Raw genomic sequence first — 16,245 nt, forward strand, 5'->3', positions numbered from 1 at the left:
GAATCGTGTGCAACGATTCATCTAATTTTCTTTGCTTTAACTTTAATAAACATTAGCATCAGCTAAGTTGTAAGAAAACAAAGATAAACACTACCTTTCTCCCTTGCCAGTTTTTTGTATCAATCACGAACAGATTTGATTGGTGTGGTGTGGTGTGGTGAATATAAAGCTATGTCAAAAGAGACTTTTATTTTAGAAACAACAAAATTAGTGGACTTCTCATTGTGATGTAGAAACAAAAAAACGAAAATAGACACAATTATAGGTGCTTAAAGGCTTGTAGAGAAAAAAAACGAAAGAAATAGATGATTAAAGGCTTCCCGAACATTAAGGCTTTTTCTCCCAAAAGAAGTAAAGTATTAGACAATATATATTATACACAAATTTGGAAATTGACCTCTCCACTCAAAAAACTATATAATTACAAAATAAATTATATTAATTCAAAGCAATGGTTTATTAGTTGGAATATTTGAGTACAGAACATCGGTTAGGCTAAACGACCGATACATCCTAATCCTATTTTAATTTTTCAACGTTTGTAATAGCTATCGATATTTACTCGAGCATACATCTTTTTTTTTTACTTTTGTACGCTTTGTTATATGGTTTGGAAATCTCTCCACTGTTTACTTTGAACATTGTTAGAGAACTTGATTTTTGGCATTCGTAATTGTCCTACATCTTTGTAGACACCGTTGTATAACTACTCTCCATTTTATTAACTACCAACCCAACCATATAATCTTACTTAGTCACTAACTATAAGCTAACTTTACAAACAATTTTACCCCCTTTTCTTTATTTTTCAATACAAATTTAGTGTTTCAACACCTTTATTACAAATTTAGTGTTTCAACACCTTTATTGTTAAGGAATTTAGCTTACTTGGTTTGATTCGTTAGCTAAACTATTATATTGGTAGCTATGAACCACAGTTTCACAGAAATTGCGCCCACCGGATTTGTGGAACAGAAATTGTAGTAATGTAGACAATTTTGTTCTATTACACTTCCTCTTATAAAACATGAATCATATATAGCTTTGGCTTATTCTGTTGAAAAACTCCATTAATTCGTTGATCAAATACTGTATCGGGAAGCTAACATTATCTCATTAACTCAGTAGAACATGAGTTGTCTCATGAATAAGATAGCCAAGCAGAAATGGCAATGTCACTGATTACAAAAGTCTACTACCTTAGTTAACTGTATAATCACTCATATTTGAGTTACTGAGATATGAAAAAAAAACAAAAGAGAGGAAACCGAGACAAAGATAATTTTTCTATTAATTTGCCACAAAGCTTATGAATTTTGTGTTGTCTTAGTAAATCAATAATTTAAAGTAGCAATTCTTTCTCTTAAAAAAAACTAAAAGATAACTCATACATTTCGTATTAAAAATAATCTAATAGCTTTCAAAATTTATAAGACAGATACATATAAAGAAAGACATGTAAAACTTGAGATTATACCCAAAGTGAAGAAATGTAATATAGCTTTCAAAAAAAGAACACATGTAAAACTCAAAACTGATCGATAAGAAAATATAAGGGTTATATATTGGGCTTTTCTTAGGTGGTCTGCAAACACAGAACATTACACTAACCAAACAAGCTTTTAAGGGCTCAACAAATACAAAGGTGGCACGGGCCAAATTTCTAAATTTCTCAATGCATAGTTTTAAAACACGCCAAATTCAAGTGGGGAAAAACGAGAAATATTATGTTTTTTTAATATAAGTCATTTTAGAATTATGCACACAAATTAAGAAAATCATTAAATTTTTTATACTTTTTAAACAAAAACATTATTAATTATTTACCTAACCACAAATCAACCAATAATAAAATAAAAAGTATATTATCATTGATCATATAACATTAAGTATCGATAAATTTTACATACAAAACCGAAAATGTCATATAATTTAAAACATAAATTTTTTTTCTAAAATGAAATATATTAAAAAACGGAAGGAGTATTATTTTTTTTGTCACAGAAAGTAATATTGATTTTGTTTGTGTTTTTACTAAACATAATTGTAAGTGGTCAACAATAGAGTTGACTCATTTTTGCTCCGACTGGTGATTATGTTGAAGAAAACAAATTATGCTGAAATATTTTTAAATAATTTAAAAGTAGAATCCTTGAGTACCTTGAAATATTCAATATATTTTTGATTTTTCGTTTTCTTCTTTGGTTTGGAACTGAATTACAATTTCATTGGGAAAAAAACAATGTCCCTCTCAAAAGGACCAATTTCGTTTCTATCAAACTTGTTTTCTTCTTTCTTCATTTTTAGTTTGTAAATATGGACCATTCTCTTAATGATAACTTTTTTTATTATATCTTTCAATCATTATGAACGTGATAACATTATTTCAAAAAATAATATGGACCATTTGACTGTCTTCATTCAGCAGATGCAGCAAAGTGTAATAAATTCGAAAAGCATGCCTAAAAGATAAATCAAAATGAATCGAAAACACTTAAAAACGCCTTAATACGAACTAATAAGCGAAATCCTTTTCCCAAAAAGATTTTTGAAGTACACAACTGTTGATACAAAGTCTATACTACTTTTTTAAATTACAAGTAGTTTTATAAAACACTTACATTAAGAAAACTATTACTTTGAAAACTATCATTTAATATGCATTCAATCAATTATAAAAAGTCAACGTAACTTAATTGGTTACACATTTAGAAGTTTCTGTTTTGCCTATAGTGCAAGCCTTTTCTGAGTTTCTCTAATTTTTATTCCATTACGTTTTTCTCATTTTGGAGTTGTGGTTTCTTCTACCTAATAAAACTAGTTTTAAAAAATTTGGTTATACATATTCAATAAATGTAAAAGCTACATTGAACATTTTTAAATATTTATATTTAAAAATAAAAAATTATAAAACTACTTATAAAACAAAGTGAGTATGATTTATAATTTCCAAACAATAGAAACTGTTCAGTAAGATTAATCAGGTGATATGAATCAACTGATTTGACTATTATAATATTTGTTATCTCTTGTATTTAGGCCACTATACTGTTAATTTCTTTCAAGCAAATACACTAAACATATAGTCTTTCACTCTTTTGAAAGTTTTACTCTAGCGAATCCTTTTAAGTTCCCTTTACATGATAAAGCCTCAGAAAACATGAAACACAAGTAAACCAGCTTTACTCTAAATCCCAAAACCACACAAAAGTTGAATGCTAAAATAAATAAACAGCTAAAAGAACATATTAAATAATACTTTGTCTAGTACCCTAAAAGATAGGCTACCCATGTGGGTGCAGAAGATCAAGTAGCACATGAATGAAAAAGTTTATAATACTTACAATAATAAAAACAGATCATAACAAAAATATGAAATTTTGGGAATAGCCATTGATGAAGAGAACAGCTGTCAAAATGGGGAAAATATATCATATACTATTATATAGATATATATAAATTGATGCATATCGAGAGAGAGACAGACAAGAAGAAAGAGATGAGAGATGCTAAGGAAGAAGGGAACCAAACATAGAGCATAACAGGAGACAGATCATTTTAATTTCCACTCTCTTCAGTGCATAATGGTCATTCTCCTAATTTTTCAGTTTCATTTATCTATCATATAAATTATTTATTTCTACACATCCATTTTTATAAGACTGATGTCTCTCCATTAAAAGGATCCATCAATAATTTTACTTCTGCTATTTGATTTGATTCAATCTAGTACCCTTAAAAGGATCGCCCTATTACCTTGAGTCTTTGACCTATACTTGTTTCATGAATACCAATAAATAGTATCTTTGTACTATAACAATTAACTAAATTCAAAAAAAAAAAAAAACTCTATTGTTTGCTCCAAAAATAATAAAACTCAATATAAATGATAAAACTAGAATTATGAAGCCACAAACAAAATTCTATTATCACAAATACAACATTACAAACCCAATCTGAAAAGATTTCCAAATTAGACCATATATCGTATCAAACAGATTTAACACACACATTGAGAGGATGATGATGATCCGAAAGATAAACCAAGAGGAGCGAGATTTGACATTTGGGTGATAGATAAAGCAAGCAAAAAAAAACAAAGAAACTCAAACAAAAGATGCAAACAGTAACAGTGTCATCAGTTCTTGCCTTTGCCCTTTTGGTCTGAGTTTCTGCATCCATTTTCATAATAAAGCTGAAACTGGTGGTTGTTGGGGTGGTGATTCTCTGCAGGCAGTGCACCGAACAAGAACTGTGGACCTCCACCACCTTCTGATGATGAAAACCTCTGCAGATTAGCGAGAAAAGACTGCTGCTGATGATGGTTTGATGAATTGGACTGAAGGGTCCCCCTGTTGAAACCACTGAACCCGGCGGTTCCGGCGGCGGAGGTGGTCGACGACATGTTGAAATCAAGATTGAACGCTCCACCGCCGTTGGATCCTGCCGGAGAAATCAGATGGTCGGGAACGAAGGAAAACTCTTGAGGATGATGATGATGGTCGGAGAAAGGGTGAGCACTTGTTTGAATCGGGAAATGGGTTTGACCCGACCCGAGTATCAAACCCGAGGTTAAATACTCCATTTGAGCAGGCGATGAAGAAGTAGCCATCCATTGCCGGTTTACGTTAACCGGATCCGAACCGGAATTCAACAGATCGGTGAAGGAACCAGTGTGGTCTCTCTCCTTGGTCTCTTTGGCTGTTCTCTCTCTAGCTCTCTCCCTAGCTTTATCCCTTAGCTCCGATCTCGAAAGAGACAGACCAGAAGAGTTCTTGCTCGTGTCCGAATTGCTACTACAAGCCGATTTAGCCGCCGCAGCAGTTACTGTCTGGTTCTGGTTCTCGTCATCGGTCATCGGGAAATTCGTGTTGTTGAGGGAAGGAAGCTCGGAGATGGAATCTTCGGCGGCTTTGATTAGCCATTCAACGGCTTTGCTCGGCTGATCGAGACCTAACCGGTCTTGAAGATCGTAGAACTGAAGAGCGGTTGAGACTGATAACCGGACACGCCGGTCACGTGGGCCTTTGGAAGTCCAGACTTTGCTGTGTCGATCTTTGCCACCCGAAGCTCGCGAAACCCTAATTATCCGGGAAGAGTTGTGATGCCACCTGCTTAACCGGTTGCTGTTGTTATCCACCACGTCTCCATTGTTGTTAGTCTTCATCAGATCTCCAATTATAACATCATCTCCCGTTTTAGGAAACATCTCACCAGTAATCTCATGCCTAAAAGCTTTTCCCCCAAAACAATTTAAAAATCGAGACTTTAGGGTTTTTTCTTGGGATTTAAAGAAGGAATTTTTTTTGGTTTTGTTTACACACTGTATTTTGTAAGCATTGATGGTGAAAAAAAAAACACTCAGAGGAAAAAACAAAAGCCAAAACAAAACAATTTAAAAGTTTTGTTTTTTTTTTTCTTTCTTTTAATTTAGGGTTTTCGATATTTCACCATCAAAGTCAGTAGTAGATACAGCTTCGTTTAAGCTTGTCTGCAAGCTGTTGCAGAGTCATCAAAAGCGCTGTCTGAAATGATTTCAGCCCACGAGCCCTGCAATAAGAAGACGAAACAAAAACTAAGAAACTGTCTCATCATCATAAGAATTTTACCTATAAAAATAAAATCTCTATCATAAGAACAAATCTCTACATATATATATCATATATCTATGTGTTTAATTATGTTACATCCTTATCTACTTTTTAAAGAGAAGACTTTCATCATATATACATAATTAAGATATTAGCTATTCTGATTCGAAGATATGTTCTAGATCTGACAGGCAGGTTAAATAAAAAGATGATTTTGATTAAATAGGTTTAATGTTGATAATGCAAAAGATATTCAAAGAACAGCTACAAGGAAGATCAGAAGCTAATGATAAATTAGCTACTAAATTTCGATGAAACAGCAACTTTCGGCTGAAGCAATTATCAATGGAAACTTTAAAGATAACAAGACAAAAAAAAATACAGGAGTCGAGTTCAATGATCTATTTAAAAGTTTGGTGTTTCGTACACAAATACTAATCAATTAAGCTGTTTCTTGGTTACCAACAAGAAGATAAATTAAATTAAATTAAAAAAGGAAATCATTATTACTGTAGTGTTCTGGATTCTTTGCAGATCGTTGGACTCTAGATGAAACAGGTGTCAACCTCTCTTGCTTGATTGTAAAAACAATGGTGATGATTGGTTCGACTGTGGCTTTAAAAATTTAACTGTAGATGTTTAGCTGTAGATAAATTGGTTGTAGCTGTAAAGTTGTTACTGTAAACTTTTTTATGCAGAGACTTTTGCTCTAATTAAATTTGTTGTAGCTGTAAGTTATAGGTTGTAGATAATTTAAAATAAAATATATAAAATATGTGTTATATGTATAAAATTATTATTTTATATGAATTAAAATAATTTATATTAATATTTTTTATAAATTATCAAAATTTAATGTAATTTAAAATGTGATATGTAAATAATATTTATATTATTTAAATATCTTAATAATTAAAAAACACTCAAATTCACAATTAAAATATTTATAAAAGTTTTTATTATGATTATATAATTTATTTGATATTATAGATTTTTTTTTCATTTTACAGATTCTACAGCATATAAAAAGATGATGTAGCATTTTTGCCTAAAATACATAACAAAAAGTTTTGCTTTATTTTTTCTGCTGTAGCTTTAAAAATAAAGCTAAAGCATGATTGGTAAAACTAAACAAAAACTTGATGTAGATTTTAATTTTCAAAACTAAAGCTACAACATGATTGGTAAAATTTAGTGATTTAAAAATAAATAAAGCTAAAGTAGGGAGATAAAGCCCAACCAATCACCCCCAATATCATGTACACATAACGCTTCTTTCTAATTTGAATTTAGCTTTCCTGGTTTAGAAATTCTCATCAGGAAATCTGAATCATGGATCTATAATTGTTTTTTTTTCAGAATCAAGACTGAAAAATAACAAAATTAAAGTTATTTATCTGATAAAGATTAAGTTCTTTTTGTTTGGGAAAGATCGAAACTTTGGTGAATAGTATAAGAGAATTTGAGACTTACAGAAACAGATGAGCTTTGAGCTGAGTTTAGTAGGTTGCGTGAAAGAGGACTAGGGTTTTAGGGATTGTAAGAAAAAAATAGTTTTAGAAATAAAAATCCGAGAAAATTGGAATTTCTTTGATGGTGATTTAAAGGAGTGATGATCCGATGGAGAGAGAGAGAAATCAATCTTGTATCTTTATTCCCATTTTTGCCCCTTATTAAATGACCTTTTCACTGGATTGCCACATTCATCATCTATAAAATATCTGAACTAAATTATAGTCCTTAGAATTAGTTCGTATTTAGAATTTAAATTTAATTTAAATTTAATTTTGATTACTTTTTGTTAATTTAGATGGATTTAATAATTTATTCAAGATAACAAATTTTTTGTCTGGATTTGGCATTAAACAGAGACAACAACAGTTACATGCTATGGAGTTTTTCTTTTAGTGAAATTGAGAAAATAAAAAGGTGAACAAAAACAAAATTGAGAAAATAAATGTGATACAAAACAAAATCAATTCAATGAGAGGTAAATAAACCATCGATGTGGGTAAATTATCTGCAAATAAAAAGAAAGTATTAAGAAAATATTGAAAAGCTTAGAAAAATATGGTGTTTTTTAATATGGTGTTTTTCTAATAACTTTCACACATAATTTAACATTTTGGACCACACAGAATTTTGGTCTTTAACCACTAAATAACAAAAATACATGAGTGCAAGGACATTACGTTTAACGAAATAAATGTGATTTATTTGGTAATTTGTGTTGTTGGTGTTTGGGTGATCTCTTACCATCACGCATAATTAGTTTATACAACTTTATTGTAATTTGTTTAATATGATCGATTAGATTAACTTTTAAGAATATTTTGGGTTTGTGGTTTAATCATCTAAGTAAACTAAAGGATAAGACCATGCACCATAATATTCGTAGTAGATTGGCGTCGTAATCAGATTGTCGAATTCGAGATTGGTTGAGTGGTCATACATATCAAATAGTTTAACTGGAATGGTCACTTCCCGGAACATGTTTTATTAGTTTTCAATATAATAATTATTTTAAATAATACAATATTAGATGACTAAATATAATACGGAAAATGACAAAGTTATAAATTATCTATGTCATCATTTGCTAACTGTAAATTAACAAAGTTTTAAGAAAATTATGTATTGTAATCACAAAATATAGTAAAAACTCTATAAATTAATAAAGTTGAAACTTTAATAAAAAAAATTTCAGCTACTTTGATCATTTATTATTTTATATAATTATTAGTTTATATTTATTTTTTAGATTTATATATTTTGAAGTATGTTTCCATGTAAAAATAAGGAAATACTTAATTTACGGTATATTTATTGATTAAATTTTACAGAAACAAATTTTATGTTATTATTATTCGATTATTCAACATATTAAAAATGTAATGTAATGTAGATGCATTTTTAGGTGTAAAATGAAAAACTAACAACAATATATTTAGAAAAAAATAGAAAAGTAAAAATAGATTTCAATGTGAAAAAACCAGATTATACAATACATTGTTTACATCTATATAAACTTTAAATATATTAGTTATTATTTATGTTTAAAGTGGGACTATATATTTACACAACTTAAAAAAAATTATTATCTTATCGAATTATGTCATATTTAGCTCTTTCAACCTATGACTAAAGAAATTTATTAATTTATCATATTTATTAATATATCGAGTATTTATTTACTGAGTTTCTACCGAATTAGAGAATACATTAAACCGAATTTTGAATTTGGGTCTGATCAAAACTTACGTCAACATTTAAGATATAAAAATTATTTTCCTTGTATTTGCAAAACTTAGTGATGATATTTAGCTTCAACATTATATTTATGCAAATAAACTTATAACATACTCCTTTTTGCAACATGCATATGTATTCATACACAGATAAGCAATCATAGTAGGGGGAATTTTATATACAGATATACTTATAACCTAAATTTTTTTTTTTTTTTTTGTCATCTACTTATAACCTAAATTATGATAATCACATTTAAGTAAATGCAAATCAGATGAGATAAGCAAGCATCAAAGTATACACATATAATTAAAAAAAATTCATAAATATTTTAAATAGAAATGACTAAATTACGGGAAAGGAGACGTATAGTATTTAAGGAATCTGAAAGCTATTAAAGTATTTTTTTTCTTTTAAAAAACTTTATATATTTCTTTTTCGACTAAGCTAATCATATTGATCAAGAATACAGACCCATATTCGGCTATTCCCACATCACACCACTTTAGCTCATGGAATACTCACGTATACATTAACTAAAGAATAATTAAACGTTTGTTTGCACTCGCAATGTGAATCCTACTATATAAAAAGTACTATTTTAAGAGTTTTTAAAGGGTGCCACATAAGCATAAATATTCTCCACCAATCATTTTATCATGTCATCACGAAATGGACCTCAAACACAAGATATCCAGCCCATAAGTAAATGTTTGTTGGCTTTAGTAGCCCAAACCTAATTCTAAGACTATTCCACCGTAACGAAAAGAAATGAATATAGTGCTGCTTAAAATATTCAACCAATCATATCAAACTACATTATTAAAAACCTTTTTTTTTTGTCACTGAAAACCTATATCTCTTGATTAAAACTTTTGGATTTCTCGATCTCTTTCACGACAACAGAAAAAAAAAACAGCTAACATTTAATATTACTCATCAGCGATGATTTTAATGACGATCCTCTTTTAAAAAGCTCACAAAACCGTTTCTTTCACAATCTAATCAACAAACTAAAACCTCTCCCAAAAACCTCTGAAATCCAATCATAGCTTCAAAAGATATGTGCTACTTATTTCTTTCGGGGATATCTTAGTCATACGGATCCTTTTTCGGCCAGTTTAATATTTAGTTTGATATTATTTAGTTACGACTGCGGGGGAATATAGAGAAGACTGAACCGCAGAGGAGCAGAGTGGAGACCAAACCGAGGAGCAAAGAAGAGATTGGACTTCATTGGAGTAGAGAGGAGACTGGACTGCGACCACCGAGGAGACGACCGTATATGAGACTGAACTACTACACCGCCTTGCGCCACAGGAGAAGAGAAGGCCAGCGAGGAGATGACGAGAGGAGAAAGCCAGCGAGAAGATGACTGGAGAAGAGACTACGCTTTACACCAGCGGAGAAGAAATAGGAGATGAGGATTGCAAAGGTGACGAAGAGATTGACAGATCGGAGAAAGATGAGAAAAAAAAAATTAAGAGATAAGACCGACAGATCTGGAGCGATATGAGATACAGAAAAATAAAATATCAAATGCAAAGCATTGTATTCATTAGATCAAACTTCTATCAACGGCTCAGATTATAAACTGAGCAATCCTCACCTTCCTATTACATTGGCTAATAACAATCCACCTTTCTTGCTTCTTCCTTCTTTTTTTTGTCGGGACCTTTCTTACTTATTTTAAAAATTATATATATATATATATATATATTTGTTATATTTTGGATTTATGGTTATGATTTAATTTCAATAATTAAAAATTTTAAGTTTACAGGTTAAGTTTATGATTAATTTAAAGTTTGGGATTTTGGGAATATGGTTAATTTGGGTTTTGGGAATATGGTTTGGGGTTTAGGTGATAGGATTTGGGGTTTAAGACTAAAGGTCATGGTTTTCAAAAAAATTAAGTTCTTAATTTATGATTAAAATGATCAGATTTAAATTTTTATTAGTGGTATAAAAGGAAGGATTTAACTTAAGATTTAAAGTAAGGATTTAACTTAAAGTAAAGATATGGGAGTTGATAAATAAAGTTTGTTGTCAAGTTTAGGGTTTGAGATTGATTGGAAAAACAGATTTATAAACTTATAACTTTTTATAATGAGTAGATCTTAGTTTCTTTTCTGTTTAGGGCTTATAGTTAAGATTTAAATTTTTTTTATTCAAGGTTTGTGTGTATATATAATAAATATATTTTGATTTTAAAATATAGAGTAACATAAATCGCGACAACTAAAATCTCTACCTAATTCATAGCTAATTAGCTATAGAAAAACTACGAAATTCATTCGTCGCTATATAGCTACGGACCGCTACGATTTTGCTATAAATTTAGCTTAAACGTAAAATTATGTGTTCCGTCGCCATCTCTCACCGATTCTGTAGCTAATAAATTTGTTATGTGACTCGGCGTGGGATTGCAAGGATTTAAATGTTAAGTAACCTCATAATTGCTATCTAGAAATTTATGTGTTGCAAGGACCATTTATGTGTTGCAAATTTATGTTTTACAATCTTAATTGATCCTCAAATTTAGTTAAGGATTTAAACGTGGGATTGTAACACATAAACGGGTGATCCATGAAAGAATAAAACAGTTAAAAGATTATTTGAGGCATTGGAAAAAAAAACAACAAAGGATGAGGTTGAATCCATCTAAGCCTCTTCGAAAATCTTTTAACCTCTTTTCAGTACCAAAACAATTGAGATTATTGCTTACAAATCAAATCTATATTTTTATTATTTGTAGTCTAGCCAAACGCTATATCTCACAGCCTCACATAATTGATTTTATCATAGGTGTGTGATAAATGATTCTTTGTGATTCTGCCTCTTTGTTTGTTACTTACCATTCTCTGTATTTTTTTCATTCATTTTTTTTTAAATCTCAAGTATCCTTTTAATTTTTTTGTTTTATCATCAGATTATATGTTTGCTTTTTTTAAAGTAATACATAAATATTGAAGAAAATATTTTGAATACATTATTCATAACCATTTTCATAAGAAGAATTCAAAAATTAAAAAGATGGGCTACATAAAAGTTTACTAAAATTTATGCAACAAACTATTCTAAATTAATTTATTTCTGTAATATATATAGTTAAATTAATCACAAAATAAAAATACTCAAATATATATTTCTAAAACAAATTCAAACATATCATGTTACAAAGTAATCAAAATAAAATTTTAATCGTAAAGATGTAATCCGCGCGTAGAAACTAGTAACTTTTAATATGCGATAGTTAAGTATGATTTGTGGAGTTTAATAAAGTACTAGTAATTAAGTGTTACGAAAATAAAAATTATAAAGTAGTAATTAAGAATAAACGAAGCAAAAGGAGGAGCAAGTGGTTCACGACGGGGTCGAGAGCACGTGTCGCTGTCTTAACGGAGACTTGCTGACTTCTCGATCACTGTTTCCTTTACCACACCATTGCACGTGTCTGCTTCTTGGTCACCCAAATTTCTGCTTAATCTCTATTACATTTTCGAGTTTATTTTTCTTTTCGGCTTCTGATGCTCCAATTCCTTTTTGATGAACTACATTCCTAATCTACACAACAAAAAGTTAATAAGGTATATACAACAAAGTTTTATAACTTAGAATTTGGTTTCTTCTTTGCTCGTTTGTATCAACCTTATTGACTACAAGTACAATATAAGGATTTAGTTTTCATTCATTATGTAATTTGTTAGGTGAATTAGCCGATGTACATATTAAATAAAAAACTAAGAAATTAACCATATGCATTATATTGCTATGGAAAAGTGATGTGAATTTTTGTTACTAGATTGGACAATATTGTTTTTGTGTGTGAGAGAGAGAGATAAATTTTCAAATGTATAATTGTTAAGAAACACATTATAGTGATCATAACCTCAGTTTTTAGATTTTGGAGACTATAAATAATTTATTAAGAGTTTTAGTGAATTTTTTTCACAAACTTAGAGATCTTTATTTATAATTAAAAAAAGGCATTAGTCGAATGTTTCAGACTATACGTCTATACTTAAGCCTATGACCTACTTTGATTGTGATAGTATAAAATGTGAAAAAGAAAACTAAAATAACATACATCATCTTTTTTTTTTTAATTATGGTATCCTCAATAAAATATATATAGCTAAATTGTATTAATTATCTAAACTCGAGAAAGTTTTTTTATTTAAACTCGAGAAAGTATAATAACAGTTATGAAAATGTTGCAAGGTTACATAATATATTTATATATTTTAAGCCATTTGTCAAAAAAAAAGGGTTACATTAGTATATTACTATATTTAAAGAATACAATTAGAGTATTGGTGAATTACTAAATAACCTATTATAAACAAATAGAAAATAAAAATAATGCATGATCTGAATCCTACTAGATTCGTAATGTAGTGGTACTGTTTTGACCACAGTTAGTGATGTGATGTTATGATTTTATAAACAGCCTTTTACTGCACATGTACTATTTTCTGGTCTTTGCCACTATGTGCGTTACGTACTGCCCTGCGCAAAAATAAAACATGTTAACTATTTCATGACACTTTTTTTTTTTTGTAAACTACATTTTCTTTTCTTTTCTGACATAAAAAATCGAACAAAAAATTTAAGTGCAATAATTGGTATATATATTTAAATAGTGAAACTAAATTTGAACTAAATCAGATTTACAATTTTCGTAAATTAAGGATTTTTGTATTCTAAAATGTCCAAATCAAAGATAACACCTTTCCAAATTGATTTAGAGATTATCATAAATAACTGGGTCAAGTATGTCATTAATTATTAGAGACATTAAAATATAAGTGAAGTTGATGTCCTTTTAAAATGGACCATTAATGAATCTAGTGGGTCATGACTCATGATTAATTTTGTCCATTAAGTTTCTTGCTCTAAATGGAATAAACTCTAATTGTGATTCGGAAAATAGGTCCACCCAGAGGTATATTACCTTTCTATTATTAGATTAACAATAATTAATTTAGTATTACCCATTCCATGTAAATTACTTCAAACTAGTCTAGGAACTAAACTTGATTTTTTATTGGTTATATCTCTAACAATCAATCATGGAAGGACCACAAAATACACCCATATTTGTTTTTGCAACATCTATGTAATTTATATATAATCTTAGTTAAAGTGAGTTCTAAGTCATGTTTCCATCTGAGGTTTAAAATTATACTACAATTAAAGGAGACAAAATGACACCAAAATTAATTAATTAAATGAGAAGAAAGAAAATGTAATTTAACTGAATTTTTGAGGAGATTTATATTAAAATGATAAATTAATTGTTATTCAAACTTTAAATTTAAAAATTCATTTCACGTATACGATTATTGAACTTTTCATTTCATAAACAATTCTGAAATACAATGTTGTTGTAAATATTTTAAATTGTGAATTTTTAAACGAATTTAAATTGTTTGGACATAGTTACAAAAATAAAAATCTAAATCTCATAGTTTTAAACGAAATTTTAGAATTATTTAACAAAAATCACATTAAACTCTCTAATTCATATAAAACTCAGTAAAACTGTGTCCAATTCGTATAATAGTTTTGCTATAAACATATGTTTCCATTTTGCTTTAAAAAATTATTAAATTTATTACTAGATTGTTTATAGTTCCTAAAATTTCAGTGCATCTGGTCTCTACTCCAAAAACTGTCTGCAGTCGCTGAAACGTCAAACACTAGCGTCTGGTGCCTTGCGTTGGTTTGGTTTGGTTTGATTTACTGCCGTTTGTATGTCCACCCTTATTGGAAGATACTTAAACTCATTAGCCTCCTCAACATTTAAATCCTAGGACGAATATGGAGACAAGGTTTTAAAATGTTTGCAGAAACCACCCTTCCTCTTTATCTTCGACCTCAATGATCTCTGGTACACGAGCTTGAATGATCTGATCTCGAGTTCCGATGGCTTTGGTTCGTTGTTTTTCACCACTTACAATCACAAGGCAGGTTTCTCTTGTTGGAAATGGATTCTTCAAACATAGCCATTCGAAATGAGCTCGTGAAAAGAGCAGCTTCGATGCGTCTTCAGTCTTCTACGATTGTATCTGCTACTGACACCAACTGGTTTAAGAATTTCTGTTTGAAGGCAAAGCATCAGGCGGCTGCTTGTCTCAGACCGGTCTACCGGATTCTAACGTTTGGTTTTAGCTAAGAGATGTAATAGAAAGGGTGATCCCATCTTGTAAATGTGTAAATACTTAGATAAACAATCAGACAAATTTTTCAAGCTTTTTCACTGCCATCTAAAAATATGAGAACCGGTCTATCAACATCATTATCATCGTAGAACTAAACATCATACAAGTGTTTCTCATATTTAACGTTTTTTCTTAGCTCGTTTGGAAGAAGTCCTCAACGTCTCTTTTCTCACATCATCTGTAGCTTTTGTGTCCAGAAACGGCTGCACACACAAAAAAAAAAGAGAGAGGGCAAAATCAACACAGGTTACAAGTTACAACACGTGAATCTAAGCCTTTTAAGCACACTTTGTTTTGCCACTGATGAGTTTCACCAATTTGGTCCCAAACACTGGTTTTACAACTTAAACATGTATGCTAACAAGTTCATACAAAAACAATGGGAACATAGGAAGAAACAAACGTGCTCTACTGGTCCTATTCTTCATAAAGAATAGAGAGTGAGACAAGATTGTTCAAACCTCGTCCTTTCTCTTTTGGAGGTCAAGAAGTTCTCGGCAATAAGCAAGACACTCAGCCTGGTAAGCTGCAGCTAAATCCTTAATCAAAGCTTTCCTCTTGATGATCCCAACCACTTTCACAACAACAGAGAGAGAGAGAGAGAGAGTCAAGAAAGCATTTTTTTTAGCAAAAACACAGAGCAAGCTGGTGAATGAATCATGATCCTAAACACATTAATGAATGTTCTAATCAATCAATTGCAGATCTGATTCTCTAACTATCAAAGCTAAAGTTACGATCTTTCGAAAACCCAACAGCAAAAGGAACGACCTTTGGGTACAATTAACAATGGCGGAGAGGAAGGAGTAGAAAGCAAACCCTAGAAATCAATTTGATGTTGCAGAATAAATTGGGGAAATTAGAGAATTACTTCGACTAGGATCGAATGTAGCCGGCGGGGGATCTTCGGGTTTTGATGGAGGTTCCGGCGGAGAGGGACGAGTAGGTTCCGGTGTAGTTCGCTTCTCTTCTTCCGCCATTGAAGGAGTTTCTTTTCCTCACAGAGTTTTTTTCTTCTTTTTTTGCTTTTTGTTTATAAATGTAAACCTTCAATTTCCATTTGTCACTCACCACCATGATGTAACTTTGAAATATACTTTTTGACAAAAATAAAATATAATTAAAATATCTGAATATGTAATTTTCTTACAAATGTACGTGTTAGTCTATAGTGGACT

General features: G+C 30.2%; 2 protein-coding genes and 1 pseudogene across 5 annotated transcripts; 1 reads left to right on the plus strand and 2 right to left on the minus strand.

The window, feature by feature from the left end:
- Positions 1–3,906: 3,906 nt before the first annotated feature.
- LOC106424390 (transcription factor TCP2-like) lies at positions 3,907–7,261 on the minus strand. Of its 4 annotated transcripts, XM_048782338.1 has the most exons (4): positions 6,846–6,862; positions 6,102–6,183; positions 5,452–5,550; positions 3,907–5,235 (listed from the first exon to the last, which is right to left on the minus strand). In XM_048782338.1, exon 4 carries the CDS (start codon positions 5,207–5,209, stop codon positions 4,139–4,141), a length of 1,071 nt encoding a protein of 356 aa, XP_048638295.1. In that variant the 5' UTR covers positions 5,210–5,235; positions 5,452–5,550; positions 6,102–6,183; positions 6,846–6,862; the 3' UTR covers positions 3,907–4,138. The 4 variants fall into 4 exon arrangements, with proteins under 4 accessions (XP_048638295.1, XP_048638297.1, XP_048638289.1 ...); XM_048782340.1 differs by lacking the exons at positions 6,102–6,183; positions 6,846–6,862 and adding an exon at positions 7,065–7,261 and having other exon boundaries at positions 3,907–5,228; XM_048782332.1 differs by lacking the exons at positions 6,102–6,183; positions 6,846–6,862 and adding an exon at positions 7,065–7,260.
- A 2,950-nt stretch (positions 7,262–10,211) lies between these two features.
- Positions 10,212–15,021, plus strand: LOC111212380 (annotated as a pseudogene).
- A 6-nt stretch (positions 15,022–15,027) lies between these two features.
- Positions 15,028–16,145, minus strand: LOC111212381. Its single transcript, XM_022713912.2, has 3 exons — positions 15,939–16,145; positions 15,529–15,641; positions 15,028–15,270 (listed from the first exon to the last, which is right to left on the minus strand). Exons 1-3 carry the CDS (start codon positions 16,045–16,047, stop codon positions 15,187–15,189), a joined length of 306 nt encoding a protein of 101 aa, XP_022569633.1. The 5' UTR covers positions 16,048–16,145; the 3' UTR covers positions 15,028–15,186.
- Positions 16,146–16,245: the final 100 nt, after the last annotated feature.

This window comes from Brassica napus, chromosome A1 (assembly GCF_020379485.1).
Source record: "Brassica napus cultivar Da-Ae chromosome A1, Da-Ae, whole genome shotgun sequence".
Lineage (NCBI taxonomy): Eukaryota > Viridiplantae > Streptophyta > Magnoliopsida > Brassicales > Brassicaceae > Brassica > Brassica napus.